The sequence below is a fragment of the Pungitius pungitius genome, chromosome 20 (genome assembly GCF_949316345.1).
Source record: "Pungitius pungitius chromosome 20, fPunPun2.1, whole genome shotgun sequence".
In the NCBI taxonomy this organism is placed as follows: Eukaryota; Metazoa; Chordata; class Actinopteri; order Perciformes; family Gasterosteidae; genus Pungitius; species Pungitius pungitius.
Window position 1 is genome coordinate 8,597,184 of NC_084919.1, and position 21,877 is coordinate 8,619,060.

The 21,877-nt window shown below is 41.0% G+C and overlaps 1 protein-coding gene across 1 annotated transcript in view; it reads left to right on the forward strand.

Annotated features, from left to right (window-relative positions):
* Nucleotides 1-21,437, forward strand: part of fig4a (FIG4 phosphoinositide 5-phosphatase a) — a 30,223-nt gene extending 8,786 nt beyond the window's left edge. The window contains exons 11-24 of the mRNA XM_037449430.2: nt 1,831-1,928; nt 5,471-5,604; nt 6,158-6,274; nt 6,879-6,924; nt 7,385-7,533; nt 7,726-7,892; nt 10,886-11,024; nt 11,604-11,662; nt 12,112-12,259; nt 12,371-12,454; nt 13,143-13,341; nt 16,644-16,729; nt 17,893-17,967; nt 20,417-21,437. Coding sequence (XP_037305327.2) covers nt 1,831-1,928; nt 5,471-5,604; nt 6,158-6,274; nt 6,879-6,924; nt 7,385-7,533; nt 7,726-7,892; nt 10,886-11,024; nt 11,604-11,662; nt 12,112-12,259; nt 12,371-12,454; nt 13,143-13,341; nt 16,644-16,729; nt 17,893-17,967; nt 20,417-20,594 — 1,679 coding nt within the window. The 3' untranslated portion in view covers nt 20,595-21,437. The remainder of the gene's footprint in view (nt 1-1,830; nt 1,929-5,470; nt 5,605-6,157; nt 6,275-6,878; nt 6,925-7,384; nt 7,534-7,725; nt 7,893-10,885; nt 11,025-11,603; nt 11,663-12,111; nt 12,260-12,370; nt 12,455-13,142; nt 13,342-16,643; nt 16,730-17,892; nt 17,968-20,416) is intronic.
* The last annotated feature ends 440 nt before the right edge of the window (nt 21,438-21,877 follow it).

Sequence of the window (21,877 nt, forward strand, 5' to 3'; positions counted from 1 at the left end):
GCAATATGTTCTAGCAGCTGTCCAGGACCTGAAATAACCTTGTGGGGACAGAGGAAGAATGTAATTGGAAAAATTGCATTCAAATCAGAGTGTCTTTATAAAAGGGCCGTTCTTCTCACCCACTGCGGCATAGATTAAGAAAAAATGAAATGGACGTAGAAAGGACTACCCCCTCTTGGTTCTCATCTCTTCTCTCATAAGTAGGATAAAAACTCAAATCCATGGCCAGAGGGATTTGATCAGGACATTGGGGACTTCATAATCTTTCCCCCTCCCAGTTTGCCTTATAATTCGTCCTCAGATGGCATTTACTTCACACCGAGCATGTCCTTAGGATCTCTCTGTGTATGCTGTTACCGCATCCTCCCTCTCCTGCTTCGATCCTTAAACACAGTCCTCATCTGACATTTCTGAAATGTTGTAACTGGTCGCAATTCTGCCCTTGGTATTGGTGTACTTGGTTCACGTTGTCTTTTAAAGAATATTTTAGCAGAAGAGTGGCATCAAACTTCTCACTTAATCCCCTGAGGACAGAATTGGCATTTTTTGCATTTCCTGTCTCCAAATGTTGTTTTGCCTGGTTGCTGATTGGCTCCCCACAAATCAAACATTGTGAGCTAAGTTCTTCAGTGCAAAAGACGTTCCTCAAAAATATGCTTTCCTCCTTTTATTAACACATTTTTTTTATAAAACATAAAAAAATCCCTTTTAATTATAACAGCAAAATGATCAATGAGTAATTTATAATTACTACCACCACTTGAGTGTTGTGAAACTGAAATGAATTGTCAGCACTTTAAAACAAACCAGTTGCAGTGTGACTGTGGCTGCACAAACGGACACATGTTGGACAAAACTAGGTCTGTGAGGGGGGGTGTCTGTGGAATTAGAGTCTTTATCACATTGTGCATGGCCCGTCGCCTCATCTCTGTCCACAGGGTGAACACTCATGGTTACATAGCTGTATGTAAGTTCTTTATGATGGCTCTGAAGTAGACAAATGTCGTGGTTGTGATGGAGATCACCTATTGGGTTACACCCCCCCCCCCCCAGGCCAAGTGCAATGGCAAGTGATGATGAAATGATAGCGTGAAAGTGTTGTGCTTGAGCTCCAGCTTATACCAGTTAGGGCAATCTGACCTATTTCCTCTAATCGTTATTCTGGCTTCTTCATTTGACTGCTGGCTGCAGGTGTGGGGCTCCACAGGAGGGCATTAAACATGAGTTTGAAGTTAAGAATCTCAGGATCACAGACTTTACAGTCCAGTATTAAAATGTTACGTATTCATGTTTATTTATTGTAAGCAGACTGGCCCTGGTATGACTGGTTATGTTGTTCCCCTGCCTTTTCTCTTTATTATTCTAGTGATAAAGCTTTGATTTGGAGATACTGATTTTCAGAATTCCATTTTTTTTCTCTTGGTATTTCATTTTTTTAAATGAAATACCTTCTGTGCCACTTTCAGCTAGTATATAAAACTAAATAAGACTATTATTTTTCCCCTTCTGGATTTAGAATTTATATTGAGTGAAATCAATTTTTTGTGGTACACAAGCTTCAAGTTTACACAGGTGTGTGATATTTTGTGTGACATTATTTGTGTGTTTTTCAATAGATTATTTTTTTCTGGGGAAGTTGCCACAGACACGTATTAATTACTGCAAATATAAAAACATTGCAATTTTTTCATCAGTGGGCCATGGAGCGACAGACACTGCGACACATCCTGCGAAGCATACTGACCTTTAATTGAATGAAAATACTTAATTAATTATATTGGGTTACAATCTTATCTTAACAGAAATCACTGGGTTTTATTTCTCTGACAGTGGACCAAGCGGACCCCTACGCCCACGTGGCTGCGCTCCATTTTGACCAGATGCTGCAGCGTTTCGGCTCTCCCATCATCATCCTCAACCTGGTCAAGGTAACACACAAAAGAAAAAAAACTGTATTAGCATTATTTCATCTTAGTAATATACTGTGAAATAGACTTCATGTAATTGAGCTGTAAAATCATCAATGCATCTGGTATACACACCCACGACCACCTCAGCCACACAGTTGCACAACCTTTGGCTTCAAGCTCACGTTGTCGCTCACGTGGGGAGCCGTGGGGCAAAGGACCAATCGGAGACCTCAGAGGTCCACGCAAGCCCCGGGCCATGTGATAAGTGCAGGCTGTAGGCAGTAAGGGAGGGTACACTCTTGTCTCTCTTCTCATCCAGAGACAGACAGACAGAGAGAGGAAGGGTTTGGCAGTCAACCGTGGAACCACAACGGTCTATCGCTTCCCCGGTGTCCTACCGTGATCGCTGCATGGTTTTGTCATGGGTCGGTGCATGTATGTATGTAAAGAGAGCGAGACAGCGGGACAGCACATGGCCAAGCATGTGAGGCACTTTTCTGACCAGCCAACTGAATTCGACTTCACTTTGACTGCTTAATTTTTATGCTTAAGGTTGAATTAAACCTATACATATGCCCATGGAAAGACTCATTTGTGGTCACATGTGTGACTTTTTGGAGTTGAAGTTGTCAGTATTGTGAGCAGCAGGTTTTTATAGTTTTATAGTATATGTCCATGTTTGGCATACTTCACTGGTCTCATATCTGTGCATTTATGTGTGTATGTGCCAGACTGTATGACACACCCTCGCTGAATGAGATCAATGATCTGCATCGGTTACTGTGTTGGTTTGCCACCGTTGGATGTTGATGGAGATGTGAGCTGCTTAATGAGAACGCTAAGCCAATGATGATCACCCAGGGTGATCAATCAAAAAGGCCTAATGTTGTGGAGAAATAATCTAATAGAGTAATACCTTTAGTGGACTGTATGACCACAGGCTAGAGAGGCAGCCTCAAAGGGTGCGTGCATGCTTTATTACCTTAATCATATTATTTGTGAATTCTTTTTTTCCGTTTTATATATTTATTATAAGACGATAAACGCAACAGCAATCAAGCCCACTGGATGTCCTGCTTTCAATCAAAGACACTTTGAGCTTGACGTTTCTTTGAACTAAATTAAGACAGAAATGTTACCCCTTATTAGTTGGAATGCTTCAAGCATTCCAAGTATTGTTCTTCTTTTCTTTATTCCGCCTTATTTTTATTATTCTATTTCTTCCGCCGCACCTTTCAACTCCTTCACACTTTCAGCTATTAAGACCATTTAAATATTAAAATGTTCAGCTCCTTCAGGAGAGGTGTGCTATGACTTTTCAGCTTTTTAGCTCTTATAATTGAATTAATATAAATTAAAAACATCAAACTTTTTAACATGGTTTCCAATGGATTAAATTTTCAAATCCTCTCAAAACTTGTTCAACTTTCAACTTTTTCAGCTTTTCCAATCTTTCAGCTAGAGACACCATTTAAACTTTAAAATGTTGACACAAGTCTTAACAATTTCATTAAAAAAACAGCTTGTTGATATCTATTATAGTTTTTTCATAATCACTAATTATGTTTGACTAGTTTTGGGGTCCTTTTCGAATTTACAGTGTGCGCTAGAGTGCAGACAAAGTCGGAAGACAAGAGAGGGTCCATGTTTTGTAAACTGCTGGTAGAGCAGTTTTAAAACACATAGAGACATAAAAACTACACTCAAACGTTCGGTAGAGTCTTGTGTCTCTCAAAATGTCATTATTTTTTGGCTACTCCAAATAGTTTTGCTCCAGGAAGCATTTGTTTGAGGTGTGGGTTCTCAGTAACTGTCTGTGAGCTAAGCGCAGCTGCTCCGTTGCCGCGACAACGAGCTGGGGCTCTTTCTGTGACTCACAGCTGATCCTCATTAGCTGATTAGTGCAGCCTGACATGACCTCCTTCTCTCCACCTTCTCTCATCATTTCAAAGCAACCCCCATGGAGGGAGTTCTTACTGTAATGTTTGATGAGGCCTTCTAATATATTCTGTCTCTCAACCCCCCCCACCCACTCCCCCAATACCATCATTTCAAAATAAAAGCTGCAATGATTATCTGTAATTTAGCCATGAAGCTTAGGATAAAGCTGTTTTGTTGAATACGTATTGCTCTTTCAAATAGTACTACAACCACTACTAATATTTCTAGTACTTCTAGTATTTCAACTGGTATTATTACTAAAATGACTTTTACTACTACTTGTACTACTAGTATTTCAACCCCAATGGAGGGAATTCTTACTGTAATGTTTGATGAGGCCCATCAATTAATAACTTTAGTTTTATTAGCTTAGGGCGACTGTGGGTGAGTGGGGAGCGCGGGCGGGCGTCCTCCAATCAGAGGGTTGGCGGTCTGATCCCAGTCCTGGCTAACCTGCATGTCAATGTGTCCTTGGGCAAGACGCTTAATCCCAGCATTGTTCCTCTAGCTGTGACTACAGTGTGTGTGAGTGTTAGTTACTGGTTGGGCAGGCACCACTGTGTATGGTAGGTCCTGTCATTGGTGTGTGAATGGATGAATGATGTTATGTAGTGTTAAGGTGCTTTGAGTGGTCAGAAGACTAGAAGAGCGCTGTACAAATCTATTTTACCAAGTCCATTTGCTTTGAATAACAAACATTCTGTCTCCCAAACCACCCAATTCCATTATTTCAAAATAAAAGCCTCAATGATTATCTGTACCTCAACAATAGGTACACCACAATTGCTTTCAAATACTAGTGAAACTAGTACTTACTTCTTCTACTGCTGCTAGTACCACTAGTACAACTATAGTACTAAACCTTATATTACTACAAAAAATGTATTTTTTAATTCTCAGCTTTTATTATTTCTGTGTTTTCAAATTCATAGAAGCTTCTCCCATTTCTGTTTTTTTTTGCAATTCTTTCAAGTTCATTTCAGCTTTTCTCATTTCTGTATTTTTAGCAATTTTTAAATGTATTTCAGCCTTTTCTATTTCAGCAATGTTTAGAATAATTTCAGCATGTTGCATTTTAAGCAACTTTTTGAAATTAATTTCAGCTTTTATTATTTCTGTGATTTCAAATTCATAGAAGCTTCTCCCATTTCAGTTTTTTTGCAATTCTTTCAAGTTCATTTCAGCTTTTCTCATTTCTGTATTTTCAGCCATTTTTAAATGTATTTCAGCTTTTTCTATTCTTTCAGCAATGTTTAGAATAATTTCAGCTTGTTTCATTTCTGTACTTTAAGCAACTTTTTGAAATTAATTTCAGCTTTTTGCATTCCAACGCATTTTCAGCAGGAAATGCATTTTCTAGTTCTCTTTGCCGATTTCATTTGCATAGACTTCTAGTCTTCCTGCATTGCCCGTCCTTTATTCCGCCCACAGCATTTCTTGTAGCTCCGTATTTTTATTTTCCCTGAGACGGCTGTGGAGAAGCACTGACTTCTTTCTCACGTGTCACATTTTATTTGCTGGTGTCCTCATGGGACCAAATGCCCCACCTCCTTGGACGGAGGAGGTATTCATACTTGTGATGCTCGTATTAATCTCACATGTTTATCTCCGGGCTTCAGAAAAGAGAGAAAAGGAAGCACGAGAAGATTCTGAGTGAAGAGCTCTACCCAGCTGTGATCAACCTCAATCAGTTCCTCCCTCCAGAAAACTGCATCGATTACATTGCCTGGGACATGGCCCGCTACACCAAGAGGTGGGGACAATAAACATACCACTGTAGGGAGCTTAAATCAGCTGGAGAAACCAACTTGTTGGTGTTGTAATTCTCTCATGATTATGTAAATTTCATTGAAAAAAATGTTATTAGCCGGTAACGAAAAGCAGGACTGAATTATTGCTAAATGAAACGTAGAAGACACAGGACATTCATTTTCCTACTTTCCTATTTTCTGCCAAACTTCAGCTCACATATACCAGCTTTCGGTTTTCTTAGATCTATATCTTAGTGGTCCATCCAGTATACAACAATGACTCCTGGTGGTGTCCACATTTCCACAAGCTGCAGCAACAAAGAACAGCTCAAAGTGGCTAACTGGCGTGCTACAAACTACATCTGAATGTAAACTAGTACAGTATTTCTAATGTCATTTCTGGTATTTTGTGCCATGCTTGAGATGTATAAAAGGATCCGAAAGTGGAGTTATGGATTTCTAGGAATCCACAGCCGCTCGAAATAATCATTTCCATCATTTGCCTTTTTGGCCTTTGCAAAATATTATGACATTTCTCTTTCCCTTTTCCCTTAGTAAGTTGTGCAACGTCCTGGACCGTCTGAGTATGATCGCAGAGAACGTGGTTAAGCGCACAGGTTTCTTCAGTAATCGCTCCAACTTCTACTGTCACACCATCAGACCGGATGACCGGTGAGCTTTGAGACTGACACACACCATCTTGTAGGATCAGGTGTATTGCTTTGATCAAGCAGGTGGTGTGTTTAAACACTCAAACTATTGCATTACACTTCCAAATGACAAAAACCTCAAATTGGAATGACACAAAATGTACGAACATGCACAAATAAACCAAATATACATCATATACATATACAAATAAACCAAAACCTCCTACACTTTTACGAAAACACACTTTAGTAATATGGTAGCTGTAACCTTCCTCACATGTTTGAATTGGCTCACACTGATCACCCTTTTCATTCCCCATTGAGGTGCACTAACAGTGCACCTTTTTGCACTGTTAAAGGAACGGGATGCATGAGAGTGTCTTAAATCGTGGAGAAGGAACTAATACAGACCTTGTTCTGTATCCAACTCTTGTACTGTAATTTTAACGAATATGTCTGTACTCCGGGTCCCAATGGGGCTCACTGTGTTTAGATTTATAGCAGTGTTCATACTTCTCCTAATAGAAAACAATAAAGGGTTTCATGTTTGTGCACTTTAATGAGTTTTGTATGATTATAATATTTTATTCTTTAACTCAATTTAAGTGTTCTTGTCCATTCTTCAGGTGGGGGGATTTAGGTGGATACATCACAGCCAGTGGTCGGGTGCAGGTATGTTCGCTGAAACACAAAGAGACATTGTATACTACAAATTTGTGTCTCACTTGCAGCTTTTTTACAAAGAAAAATACAACCTAGTGTTGTTAAATAATAAGGCCCTTTATCAAGAAAGCTGTATGAGGGTAACAAAAAAACTACAGAAACTCACAAATCTGTTCTGGACACAGATATCAAGGACAAAGCATCTTGTAATGTTTGTGTAAAAGAATCTCTGCATTCATTGCTGTAGCTGCAAAACTAGGCAACTGAATATAGCTCCACAAATAGTTTTTTCATAAACTCTGACATAATGTGAAATTATTAATTATTGAAGCTTTTAACTTGATGTAATGGCAAATTACAAAAGGTAAGTTTGTGGAGATATGCTTGCTATTGATCACTAAAATACTTTAGTTTGACTACATACGTTTGAAAGGAAATTAGTAAGTTTCACAAATCTTTGTTCTTATAGACGGGTGTGTTGCGGACCAACTGCGTGGACTGTCTGGATCGGACCAACACTGCTCAGTTCATGGTGGGGAAGTGTGCGTTGGCCTATCAGCTTTATGCACTAGGAATGATTGACAAGCCGAAACTCCAGTTTGACACCGACTGTGTGAGGTAAGCTCCGTATGTAAGCGTGTTTTAATTTTGGCTTATTACGATACCCATTAAATGCAGTATTTATTGTAACTCTGTGATGCATAATATATATAAAGCAAAGTGACACACACACACACATCAAAACGTGTATCAGATGTACCCATATTAACGCGTGCTTGTATGTGGCGTGTGTGTGTGTGTGGGGACCAGGTTGTTCGAGGAGCTGTACGAGGACCACGGAGACACTTTGTCGCTGCAGTACGGCGGCTCCCAGTTGGTCCACAGGGTCAAGACCTACCGCAAGATCGCTCCCTGGACACAACACTCAAAGGACATCATGCAGACACTGTCGCGCTACTACAGCAATGCTTTCTCAGGTGCGTTTCTGAAAAATAAATAAAAAAATGCACAAATTAGTTATGATAGTGCAGGTTACTAATATACTCCAAGATACACCATGTAAAACTCAAACATCCATGTTCAACGTTACCAGAGCCATAGAAACACATCCTTTGAATGCACACACTCGGTTTATCCAGGCGATGTATTGATAAATAAAACAACACAAAATCTCAGATATTTACAAGGGAGGAGCTCCTCATAATGCGCTGCTTAGTCTGAGTCATTTTGAGTATTTTTCTGCACAAATTGAATTCAGACAAACTACTGGCAACTCTAACATGGGGACTTGTCTGGCCTGTTGGCCAGTGTCATTTAACTTGCTATTTCAGTTTGACACAATTATGTTCTGTTGGCGCAGTGTCCTTCAGTACCACCACATTCGGAGCTAAACACAGCCCTGTGCAGAGTGATTGCAGCTCGTATATTTCTGCTTTTGATTGCCTGCGGCTTCCTTAAATAACCTAGTTGTAACTGTGAAATGGGAAAAAGTAACCTAACATGAAGCGCTTTACACCCTGAACACCACATTTTACAAAATGATATTGTGTCGCTGCAAATATCAAACCATTTCTCCTCCGGCCTGTCGTGTAACACACGGTTTAAAAATGACTAAATGTGGACACGTTTGAGCGACACTAGCTAAGGCTCCCAGTTCTTACCAGCGTAGCTCCCTGAGGACTGTGGGGGGCCAGTAACAAGGGATTTTTCAAAATCATCGTGCTGTCTTGTAATGTAAATTCTTGAATTGCTGTCAACAACTTTGATAGGGGTATTTTGAGGACATTTTATTTCCGATGTCATCTAGAGAGTATTGATTTTTGTTTTTCATCTCTTTTATCTAATTGCCAATAACAACTTGATACAGCGGCTTTGCTGCGACTGCGTTTTTAATTTCTTATATTCTCAAATGGCGCCCTGGTTTATAGGAAAACCCAATGCCGTGATGAAAATGTGTTTTTACAACTCACCAGGGACGGGTTCATATCCACAGGTGGCATCTGAAGCCCCAGTTAGGAGGAAGTTTGTGTAGAGGGTAAACTTGTTATTTGGTGTCAATGGGGACAACAGGAAATTGGTCCTGTATTAAAGGAAAACGGTTTGCGAAACGAGCTGTAAGGGTAATTTCCCAGCATCAACGTTCCGTTCACTAAAAGTGCTTGTTTGTTCTGATTTATATGATCTTAAAATGACAGTCTCAGCCGTAAAAGTGTTAAAAAAATCCATTTTAGTGCCTTTTATATAAGGCTCTTGTTCAATACTGACCCAATTTGAGAAATAATCGTCCCTATTTGTAAGTTGGACATAAAAACATGGGAAGTCAGGGTCCAGGTTTAAATGTAAGTGCCACACTTTACGCCCGGAGTAGTAGAGCGGTGCTGCTTGACTTACTGCGTCGACCTCATGTCTGTGTGTCTTCTCATTCACTTAATTTTGAAAAGTGGCTGCAGAGCAGCGCTGGGAATTTCGCAGAATGTTTATTCAGAATAAATGTCAAGTGGCTTAAATAATTCTCACACACACACACACACACACACACACACACACACAAGTAGCCCAATTCTACGAACTGCACACTCTACAACAGCATGACATATATCAAGTCCTTCACCAAGACGACTGCTGCCCTGTTGCTGAGGTCTGCCTCTGAACCTTCTGCCAGCCACCAAAGCAGAATATATAGAAAGGCAAGAAATGTCCACAGAAATTTGAGGCATTCTGAAGTTCTTTGAGATTCTAATTTCTTGCGTGCACATTGACTCGATGTTGGGTGTCGATTGGCCAGGACTTCTACTCCGCCGTAGCCTAGTAATTGACAATCGCAGTAGACATTGATGCCTTTCACACCAAGTGTGAAGCACATTTCAAAAAAATCTTGGAGATGTTTTGGAAATGCGTTTTTCGTGATACTTCTCAGAGCATTCGCACCAATCATCACTTAGTTGGCAGTGGATGACGTGTGCTTTGACATCGCAGCAGAGCACTCTGACGGCTTCTCTCTGACTCACAACTTTTTGGACGTAGACGTACAGAACGTACTGCCCTTTGCCTTGCAGCCTTACGTTGAAAGCGCACATTTGAGCGTTTTGATGAGACCAGTTGCAGGTGGGGTATGTGTGCTAATTTATGAGACCTGACTGATGTTAATTTCATCAATTCATTTTGTGTACATTATGTTCACAGCACATCCATAGCTCTTGCATGTGCTGTATGAATCTCGGGCTGAACATGCATTGGCAGCAGGTTTTGATGGAAGCCAATTTAGTGTCAAATTGTTTAATGCAAGGCTTGGCACTGCATGCACACAACTTCACAGACACCAAACTGGGCAACGCGCAAAACACCGTGCAAAACACGTGCCACATACTGAACAAACAAACACTTACAGAGACAAGCGTGGCGCGGTGGTTCAGGGAGTTTTCCTGTTCACATGAAGAGGACTTGTGCTTGAGTGAGTTTGGCTTCAATTATATTTAATTCATTGCCTCCTTTTAGAGTCGCAGCTCTTTCCTTACAAACGTGAAGCACTGGTGAAGTGTGTTCAGAGGGACAGTCAAACTTGTGACGGTTCGAATTAAAAAACAGTTACAGTTAATACTGCTAATCCAGATTATCCATATATGCACTATATTAGTTCCACTGTAGGTAAGAAGAAAAACACAATGACTAAGCCGGGGTCTGGGTTTAGTGTACAAAGGAAAACTCTGAAATTAAAGCTGCAATTTTGTTGTTAATGGAACAACCTGAATAAGAATGAACGGATTAAATTCTGGTCATGGTCACCGTGACCTCTCAAAATAAATGTATTTCAACCTCAAGAACTCTGAACAAGAATTTTGAGTATTTCCTATTTCCAATAGCTTCTCAAATGATATAATATATTCTTGATTTAATTTATGCTATTTTCTTTTCTTTTTTTTTCTCACTGGAATATTTACTAAACATAACCCCCTCCTGTTGTTTTTGTTAGATGCTGACCGACAGGACGCCATCAACTTGTTTCTTCAGGTCTACCAGCCATCAGAGTCCAAGCCGCACCTGTGGGAGCTGCCCACCGACTTCTACCTGCATCAGAGGAACACCATGGCGCTCCCCCTGGACAGACGCAGGTAAACACTCGTACTACTTATGCACCTGCAAACACACACACTACCCATTATACACACACATACTTGCGCCTCAATACATGAACTGCGGTTACGAGTTTAAAAAACAACTTCCAGGTCCTTTCCTTCCTTCGGCATAAGAGGTTTTCTTATTTTCATTTCCTGTAAGCGCCACCGACGTGTGGCATAAACCACTTGTTTCCTTTTAACTGGCTCACATTCTACTTTTTCTTGTGAAAATGTAATTTACGGAGTCTGACACCAAAAATAACAATAAACTTGGAAATAACCTCCCAATCTCCTCGCCGGTGGTTGTCTTTTGCCTCTTGGAGGTCATTTCAGCATCTGTATTAAAGTGAGACTTCCATAGCCAGTTATGGCCTTGAGGTGTAATTGTTTGCGGAACTCCAAAGGTTTGCTTCATTGCTCTCAGCCTGATATTCTTTCAAGGTTTATGCGTCAAATGTCAACAGTAATATCCTAAATCTAAGGCGTTCGCTTGTCTCAATATTTTACCATTATAATATGGATATTTTGCCCAGGTTGAAGTTTTGAAAATGTGTGTCTCTTGTCTGTCTTCAGTTACACAATGTGGTGGTCAGCAGGAATCTTGCCCTACCTCCCTGTGGCCTATGATGAAGGTGTGTACTATGATATCTGCTGTAATGTCTTCAGTATCCACAATGTGTGACGGGTTAATACACTGATCCATTTTAATCAGTATCAAAGTTGTTGGTCTTGATTTAGCTTTAAATTCAAGATTCATAGCCATAGGGATTTTCCTCGTTTATTTTGCAAATGAGTGCAAATAGTGTATTTGCTTTTAAACTTTTTAAATTGTCTGCAGATTTGTTGTACTAGAAAGTATCTCTGGGAAAAGAACATTGTTTGGTAAATCAGCATGATGTAAAAACATGTCACCGAGCTCAACCATGTGACCGATTGCCGTTTTTGATGTTGTTTTTACAGAGGAAACGTCAGGCTTTAGCTACCCAGCCCAATAATTAGTAGGTTAAATCAATTTGTAGTATTGGTGTGATTAAAGCCTGAGTGTTGGTGTGTTTGCTCGTGCCCTCCTGTGTGGATGCAGTCTCCTGCGAGGACACCAGGAAGAAGGTCAAAGTGAGGAGAGTGAACCGCTTTGAGGAGAGCATCGACATCTACACCGAATTCTTCAAACCGTACGAGCTCACCTCCTTCGATGACACCTTCTGCATCGCCATGACCAACTCTGCCAGGTGAAGACGCACAAACGCAGGCCAGCATCTGACCACTTATGTGAATTCACTGTTGTGATGCTGCTGCAGGTGGTCGGCTAATGTGCTCGATTGTCATTTGTGCCCCTAAAGGGAATTCATGCCCAAGACAGTTGGAGTGGACCCAAGTCCCTTCACAGTCCGCAAGCCAGAGGAAACGGGAAAGTCAGTGCTGGGGTGAGTGAATCTCAGGTTATGAATATGTCCACGTTTGTTATGGTTTGTTTGGTGTTTTTTTTTTTCACCTAACAAATTCAATGTCACCGTGTCCTCACACACACACACACACACAGACACAGATGGCTTGATTTGACACTGTGTGTTCTCATGTTACCAAAAACAAGGCGCGCATTTTTTTCAAAATACAAGCACCATGTGCTCATGACTAACAATAGTCCACATTATTGTAGCACAGCATGAACACCACTACACTACACCTGACCCCTTCAATGTTCTGCACTGCTCTGTTTGCTTCCACAAAGTGCTCACTCCTCTTTTTGGAGTCCACATTATTACAATAACAGAAACAATCACATAATATAAATATACAAACATTTGAAGTTGGTAAGAGCAAGGTTCGTTTATGAACATGCTTGACTATACGTTTACCATGGGTCAGTTATTTGCACTAATGTTTTACATTTCTATCAAAATAATCCAACATTTCTCAACTGTCCTATTGGGCATGCGGAGCATAATCAGTTTTTGTACCCTGTAAAACTTGCTTTTTCACCATAACTGTTTTAACGTCTACATCACTTATGGGACCATTTGAGGTCACTACATCCCACTGACACTGACCGTTCCTGTGAACTCAGCTCGGGGGAAAAAAAATGAAATGAATGAATATGGGGATATTTTTCAGCAACAAGAGCAGCAAGGAGGAGACGCTGCTCCAGAGGAAAACTGCAGCCAGCGCGCCTCCTCCCCCGAGTGAAGAGGCCATCAGCAGCACGTCGGAGGACGACTCTGAGGAGGACCGCGACGATGACGCCTCCGTGTCCCAACGCTCCACCCCAATCAAGCTGCTCACGGAGTCTGGAGAGAGCACCCGCACACAGGAGGTATGAAAACACAAAGTATGTAGGGGCCGGATGTCTGTTCACATCAGAGAAAGATGTTCCCTATCTAACAGATTTTAAAACACTGAGTTGGAAAAAAAAAACTAAATCAAAATGGTTTCAATATGGAGGAAACCAGGCAGCCTTTTAAATGAGATTGTCTAATGATTCAAGGATATGAAATCACCTCTGAGGACAGCCGGGAAATTCCCTCCCAGTTAACTCCATTGCTGTATTTTGGACGTTAATGGCATTATTTATACCACGGTATGTCACGCTATTTGTATCTTCGTCCTCCCACTACCTCGAAGTACTCAAAGAAAAATGCGTCATTTGGAAGTAGACTTAATCGGCCTCAGAGGCTGGAGTTCCCCGAGCCGAGGGGGTGTGGGAGGCGTGGGTTTGTGACGATTTAAGGCGAGAACAAGAGAGGTGTGGGAATTACATTATTACTTTTTTTTTTTTTCTCCACCTCATTTCACAGTGGACCCAGCCCTTCACTCATACAGTATTGTACACATATCTGTTTAAAATAATACATACTGAAATGAACGAAACATCTGTTGAATCTGTCTCAGGCTCATGTTGGCAAACCAGCTTAGGGGAATAAAAATGAAGAAAAGGAAATCTGGTCGACTTGATATTGAAAAGAAAGTCTTCTGCGTGGTGTTGCCGAGGTAGTAAAATATGAAAGTGTTTTTATCAATATATTTTGTTTTTGTTTTTTTAATATGGAAATGCAAGAATTGGGATTCGTGTTAAGTTTTCAATCATTGAGATCTTTTTCTTTCGGATTTCTCTGTGCATACTCTTTATGAAACTGCTACGTCTGCAGATTTTCCTGCAGCATAATCACTCTTATGTCAGGATGAAGGTTTTCCTGGGAAGCGCTAAAGGAACACCACTCCTTTCTGGGTCTCGTTGCTCCCTTGTGTTACTTCCGTTCTTCTCTGGCATCCTCCTCTGAGGCCGAGGTATCATTAAGAAGTCCATGTAGGACTCGTGTCTTGGGATTCTGTCTGCTTTTTAGGACATTAGGTTTAATCTCCTCATTTAATCTCCTCTTGTGGTGAGAGATGTGTTGTGATGGTCAAAGTCTGCTTTCGGCGGTTATTTCGGGACGCCTCTGAAAAGAGGTCAGCCGTTGAGCAAATGTTTTCTTGAGGTTACTGCCTCCCGCCCACAGTGTTCTTTTGTTAATGATACGTAAAAGATCTGCTTTCTCGTGTGTCACCTGGGTTTTTGTTAAATTCCAGTTTTGATTAATTTCCTTTCAACATTCGTTGAGATTTTGTGACATTATACCAGCCGCATGAATGTATTCTTGGCAGCAGGACAGGCTGACCGCTCCACAGCAGGAGTGATATATAACCTTATGAGTTCAAACGGCGTGTGAGCAAACAGTTAGCGGTTGTCATGTTAGCGAGTTCCCTATTTACACATCGAGGAAACACGGAACAAGATCCCGTGTTTCTGTACAGCCGATCTTTATAAGCTAAATAGCTGTTTGTCATCTTTCACATTACGCATGGCTGTTTGATCCATTGCAGCTTTAACGTTTTTCCGCAGCCGTCCACTATAAATATCTAAATATGTATTGTTTGAACATACAATGTTTGACTTCTTGCAGGAAAAAGTAGTAAAGATACGGAAGGCCTCCTTAATGCAGATTAGTAATGTCACGTTCTGTTTATTTGGAAAAAGTTTCTCCGTTTAAAAAAGAAATGTATCAGTTGCGCAAAGGAAAATTTCCTTAGGAACAGCAGGTTTGAATTTGTCACCGTTTCTCGATTCCCATCTTCACGTCAGCCGCCATTGACCATATCCTAAAATATTAGGATGTAGTTATACTTTAGGTATCCAAAAAGGATTTGTCCACATAGAATCCAAACTAAACACGTTTTATCTTAAACACATGGTAGAATATCACTGTGCTATGTACTAAATAGTTTTGCCTTGTCATTAAATGTTGTTTTCCCCATTAATACCCTTAGTTTTGTCCTCTTGTTGAGCTAATATTACAAGGCAACGCTTAATTACCGCTTAATAACACGTTTTATAACCGAGTTCTAACAAACCATGGAGGGAGAATTCTCTGCATTATTCAGTCAGACGTTCTCTTTTAGCTATTTGATTTTTCAAATGATCACATCTTCGTATGAAGGAATGTTACGTGGGTTACGTTGCAGGAGTCTGATCATCACAAGGCGAGATGGACTGATGGATCCATGCTGTTCACATGAAATTTCCTCCCGACCACCAGCATGTGAACACAGAAACTGAGCTGAATCGGCCCATCCTGCTCCCTCTCGGCGAGCAGGTGTCCACTTTACCCTCAATGTGTTGTTCGTGATGCAAATGCAGTCCGCCTCACTCTTCTTTTGTTGTGATGTGTACGGCCTCGCTTGATAGAGAGGCTTAATGGATCACAGCAGTACAGTAGTCGTTGTCATGCTCCTTTTTGATTACGTATTCTATGCCTTTATAATATGAACCAGTCAGATGTTTTATTTATTGGCCTTAATGTTGCTCATTTACTTCGATAAGGAAATCCGTGATGAATCATAGCATGTCCGGACTAAGAGAGACACCTGTGAATGTAGGTCGTTTGGATTTTTTACTTTCGTAGCCCTGTGTTTTAATGATGAATTGCAATTGGCAATAACTTTATCGAATTTTTTCATAATTTAAGCAATAAATCAATCTTTATTTAATTGCACTTTTCATTGAAGGTCATATAGTTGCTGTTTCTTACGAGCTTATACCCACATGATCCACGGCACTTGTGATTTCATTACCTTCCAACTTGATTTTGCTGCCATTTTATTTTAATTTTTTTCCTGTAAATTCAAACTTCCCTAATTTTCTAATGCCTAAAAGAGTTCTGATTACACGGTTGTGTCACACACACTTGAACTCAGCTGACCCTTTATAAACGGATGATCTGGTTTCTTATGGTCATTGTCCATCTAAACATTGGACACTTTGTGCAAGACCCCCACGAGGGCACTGTCTCTAAACATCAACTCAACTCATCAGACAATCAAATTACTTTCATGGTTGCTTAAATGACGCTCCGTGGGGCGTCTTAAGTGGTGAATCGGTTGTACAGAAGCGGCTGAACCCGACGACCTCGTGCATATGATTTTTATACTTTGAGTTGGAGCGACTTGTTTTGCGGTTTGGTTTGAAGGTGCCGGCTGATAGCGAGCTTTTCAAAATCTCGGTAAATCCTATTTTTTTTGTTCTTTTTCTGTCCCTGTGACATACACTACTGTAGTACATTTCCTTATTCACCTCCTCAGGAGATCCAGCAGCAGTCGGTAAAAGAGCCCTACGGACTCAATCTGGCTGAGTTTCCTGCTGAGACAGACCTGCTCATTTATGAAAGGTAATAACACACATGCACACAAACACACACAACCACACAAACACTACTTGCATTGTTTTCATGTTTGGTACCAACACACTTAAGATGGCATTTTTTTTTTTTTTGGTGTCACATTGAAGAAGACTGCGGGCTTTTTTTTTTCTGACTGCCTTCGCCCATTAAACTTGTCCTGAGGAACATGCTTTCTGTTTATTGTAACGGACAATGCACCCAGTTCCCTAGACAGAGACAGCAGGAACAAACCGTAAGTGTCAGCAGCCCCCTCGGGGCGATATCTGTCATTTTGCAAAAGGGACATTGTCAACTCTGCCCTGCTGTGTGCATCACACTTCTGACCTCACTGCCTTTCCTCCACCTTTCCCCCTCCTTTCACCCCTGAGTTTCTATTTCTTTTTCTGTTTCTTTTGTCCTTTCTCCCTGCCTGCTCCCAACCTAGTTGATGAGATACAGAGAATAGCCGCCATGCGGCTCTGAAAATGAATACAACCATCCTTTTGGATGCAAACTGCACGTTTGATACAAGGTGCATTTGAAGGAGCATCGATGTATAAAGACATGAAATGAACTGTACTGACTGAAAAGTGTCTATGACTGTGGTATTACCTGCAGATACCGTTTGGAGTCGTGATTGAAGCAGGAAAATATATATATCTTTGTATTCATATTATTGTGACGAATGTTGTTCATATCCTCCTGCTGTAGTGGCACATAATGACAATGAAACTGCATTTATTATTGAGGGTGGGAGTTGAAATTGCTCCAAGGACCTCAGCTTGCAGCCAAAGCTTTGCTAATCAGTGTATTAATATTAAATAATCATAAGCAAGAACCAGCGCCAAAAGGCAACTCTCAACGGTTGTGTGTTATTGTAGCTTTGCGAAAGAAAAACATCTGAAGGTGAAATTTGAGATTTTATGACATTTCTGGTCTCAAAAGATACGTTACGCTTGTTTCCAAGAATGTGTTTATAAAATAGGGTCACCAATAAGCCATTATTTAAAGGACATTTTTGCAGTAATTTGACAGATGACTATAAATAGGGGAGGGGGAGAGATGTAATAAAATATCCAATGCCAGGAATCAAATTAAACAGTGGATTTTTGTCATTTTTACAGTGTTTTTAATTTCTATTTGTCTTTTTTTCCTCTACTTTTTCCTTGCAGGTTTGCACATCTGGGTGAGAGCCAGCACAGGGTGGAAAGAACCGAACGCATAAACCTTGCAAACATCATCTGCCTGTGAGTAAAACATATGACAAATAAACCCAAACACAGTGAAACAATAACTAAACGATTTAAACTCAGTAATCTTCGCACAGGTGGGATTTTAAGCTCTAGTTCGCAATAGGAGTAGATGTAATTAAATCTGTCTTTGTCAACTCACTTTGGATAATAGAAACTCTACACACAAGTGCCTTAAACTGGATTAAAAACACAAGACACTGCAGAAGGCGCAGCTGAAGGGGGATCGAGAAAAAACTCCAATACATGCATTCCGTTGATAAAATGATTCACAGAACTTAAAGATATGGAAGAGATGGATCCGGGTGGATGCCAAGCAGCGTCAGGGTGTCTCCAAACGGAGCCACTGTAGAACAGGCTGCCAGAGGATGTAGAGCTCTGCCAACTGCTCCCAGACGTCCGAGTTAAGACAGAGAGACAAAGAGGTCACAGGACGTCGTTGCGCTTGAACCCAGTTGCTCTCGCTTGAACCCAGTTGCTCTCCCTTGAACCCAGTTGCTCTCGCTTGAACCCAGTTGCTCTCACCCAGCCGTCTCCAAGAAGCCCTCTAACTGCGCGCTGTTTAATCTTCATCCATAATAACCAAACACTCTTTCTTCACTTTTCGCGCCGCTCGTATTTCCCGGTCGGTCATCTCACCCCCTGTTGCTTTTCTGATGGCTGCGGCCGTCAACACAGCAGGGGATTTTTTTTTTTCTCAGCTTGAACCAAACTACACCGTATACACACACACACACACACACACACGTGGGATGGCAATGTGCGGCCGTACAGACGCACATGCATTTCCTCTCTTTGTCTGGCTCCGTCTCTTTGCAGCTCCAGCGGTCAATCACAGGTTCACGGACAGCATCTCGATGGCAAAATGTCTCGCCGTGAGTCATCTCGATGCGTGTTCTCTTCTTGCTCACAGGTACCGGACGTGTCCGCTCGGTCGGGCTGCTTCAGGCTGTAGAGTTTTATCAGAGAGACGATAAAAGACAGAAAGAGTCTAAGTTTCCTCTGTTCAATATTCTCATTAATGCTTACTTGTACGTGTTTATATATTATATGCACAATCACACAACGGGCAGGTTCTTTTACTTGAGAAAGTTATTTTCAAGTGGGTTTTCCTACATTTCATATGTATTTTTCAACTTTCTGGGAAATGTCTCTGTTGATCGTTAAGAAAGAATGAGAAAATCAAAACCACTCTAATGTCCGTATGCTAAATATCAGGCTCTGGCAAGAATGGTTCGTCATGTAAAAAGTGGTCACAGTGGTCTTGAAAGCCCAAACTTACTAAAAAATACAAAAAAAAACCTAATATTTAAGTGAAAGCTTTTGAAAGAGAGAGCTCAGAGGCAGCGGTGCATGTCCCAGGTGACTTTCCCTCACCAGCTCTCTTGTTTTGAAATGTCTTGTTTGCTCAAAGGAAATGCGTAGTGCTGCACAGGTGAATTTCTATTTGTCAGAAGCAGGTGGTGCAGCGGACCAAAGCCGCTTTTTGGCCTCGGTGCGCTGGAAATTGAAAATGTCATTTCACCTTTCCTCGATTCGCCTCCTCAAACCCGCCCATATTCCCCCCCCCCCCATTTGTCACTGTCCACCAATTCCGTCATCCTCGTGTCAGGTACACGAGGTCCGGCAGGTACGTCAGCTGTTGTGCAACAGCGTTATTTTAAGGCACCCCAAATATGTCTTCACCGATAGGAGTCCTGTAGTCTGAGTCCTCCCTCCGTGTAGCTCCTTTGTTGACTGATGAGGCATGAGATAAGCCGACTCAATCGGTGGAGGCAAAAGCGGAAAAGGATACGTCACCATATGGCGGAGACTTGCTGAGAGGTATCAGTGAGGTGTGTTGATTTGTTTCCTCCTCAAATTAAAATGAGCTTTTAAGTCACAGAACTAGACGGATGCACAATTTGGACAGTCTTAAATTAAATAAAAAGATCAAGTACTGTCTTTAAATTGTTGATTTTGAAGTATGTGTGAGGTGTTTTACTCGAGCTTTATTCTGAGTACAACCGCTTTTATAACTTCTAACCTAAAGATATAAAAACATTTTTTGGATTGAGTTTTGAACATTTTTTAAATGTATGTCTCTATAATTTGGTCAAAACTTACAAATGTGTAACTTACAATGTGTATTTTAGAGAATGAATAGAAGAATAGAGAATGAACACTAAAGACTAATTGAATAATCCGTCTCTTTTTCATGCTTTTGAGTCCCTAAACCCCCTTTGAGTTAAAAACATGTTTAAAGTTTGGGTTAACTTTGTCATTGTTAGTGTTTTAATATACGTACATTCTGCATAAACTTTGGGCTATATCTTGGCATTTGTCCCCTTTTCATGAGACGTTGGATGAAAACATTTGTTAACCCCTCGCTGTGTTTCTTTTAATCACCCGGTGACATTAATCCAACGCGTCTCCGCCTCCTTTCGCTTTGTCCCCCGTCCCTCAGAGAGCCGGTGTCCTGCTTCCCGGAGGACAGCATCTACAGCCTCTCTCCACCGCAGGTTGACCGAGACAGCCGGGAGGAGTTTGAGAGCAGCGTGCTGACGGGTCGGGGGCAGGTGCGGGCGCTCTGCAGGGAGGACATGTTGATGTACCGCGAGTACGTCAAGAACAGATACATGTAAGACGGAGACGACACAGAGACCATGCCGACCGGGTCTCTGTCACCGATATGCAAATCCTGATTGGCTGATCCAATCGCTTTGACCTGACTTTGTTTTGAGCTGCAGGACGGAGCGAGAGACAGTTTTTCCTGCAGATGAGGTTGCATGTGCCACCCATGTGTCCTGTATTTGGACCAGGTTGATTTTCTTTTTTGTTTTAATGTGCCCTTTGTTTTGTTGCTTTAAATCTTATGCAGGTATGTGAGTTTGTCCATATGCGTTAGCAGGCTACCTCTGTGGTGCTTTTTTGTATTTATTTCAATTCAATTTTAATTGCAACTGTTTTAATAAAGTTTATTTTATTAAATTGTATGTATTGAACTTAAATTGTTTGGACTCTGAAGTATTTTGAATCTTAAATATTTAAATAGCATTCGGGGCATTCATTTAGCTGTTTAAGAACATATCCAGATAACGTTGTTTTCTTTTTGTCATCACATAAAAGTCATCACTGATACCTCGACATTGTGGGTCTTTTAGTTTACAAAACTTCACACTGATTTAGTTTGGCCTAAATGCATCTCAGCTGATTACTACCTAACATGTATTTATGAGCACAGCGCTTCAAAAAGGCTTTACTCCTCTACTTTTTATGCTGTATGTATTGTTTACGCACGTATTGTCACAAAAACATTTATCGCTCTTCACTCCCTCCAACTGTCCTCTCATTTCTTCCTACTTCATTCTTCTCGCCTGATTCAGCCTTTCCACTTGTATGCTGTCAGTCACACTTTCTCCTCACTTCAGATGACGGAATATGCTTTATAAGTCACGCATCGAAAATAAAACCTGGAACTTCACCTGCACTTCAATCTGTGTCCTTCAGTCCCTTTTTTTCTCCTCTGGAAGCTTCTTTGCTGAATCAAAAGGCTTCTTCCTTTCTACTTGGTTTGTTTTTCGCTGGATGAGACCACCCAAGAGGAATATGCATACGGATTAGTTGAGGCTGCCTTGCTTTTGTGCTTTTTCTACATTGATCGCACTTACAATTTGTGTTTACAAAAAAACACAGATGATCATAGATCAGTAGCATGAAACCCGGGTGGAGATGACATCTGCCGAGGAGCAGGTCGGTCAACATATCCAATTATGTTGTTGTTCCTCTTGGGAAACATTTTGAGCGATCATGTGTGTTTAAATGTCCCTGAACACAAAGTTTTCTCTTGGAGGAAGTGTTGGACTAAATGAATTGAGGTGTTATGTCTCTGCAGTAAACCTGTTCCTGCCATGTGTCTGCTCAGCTG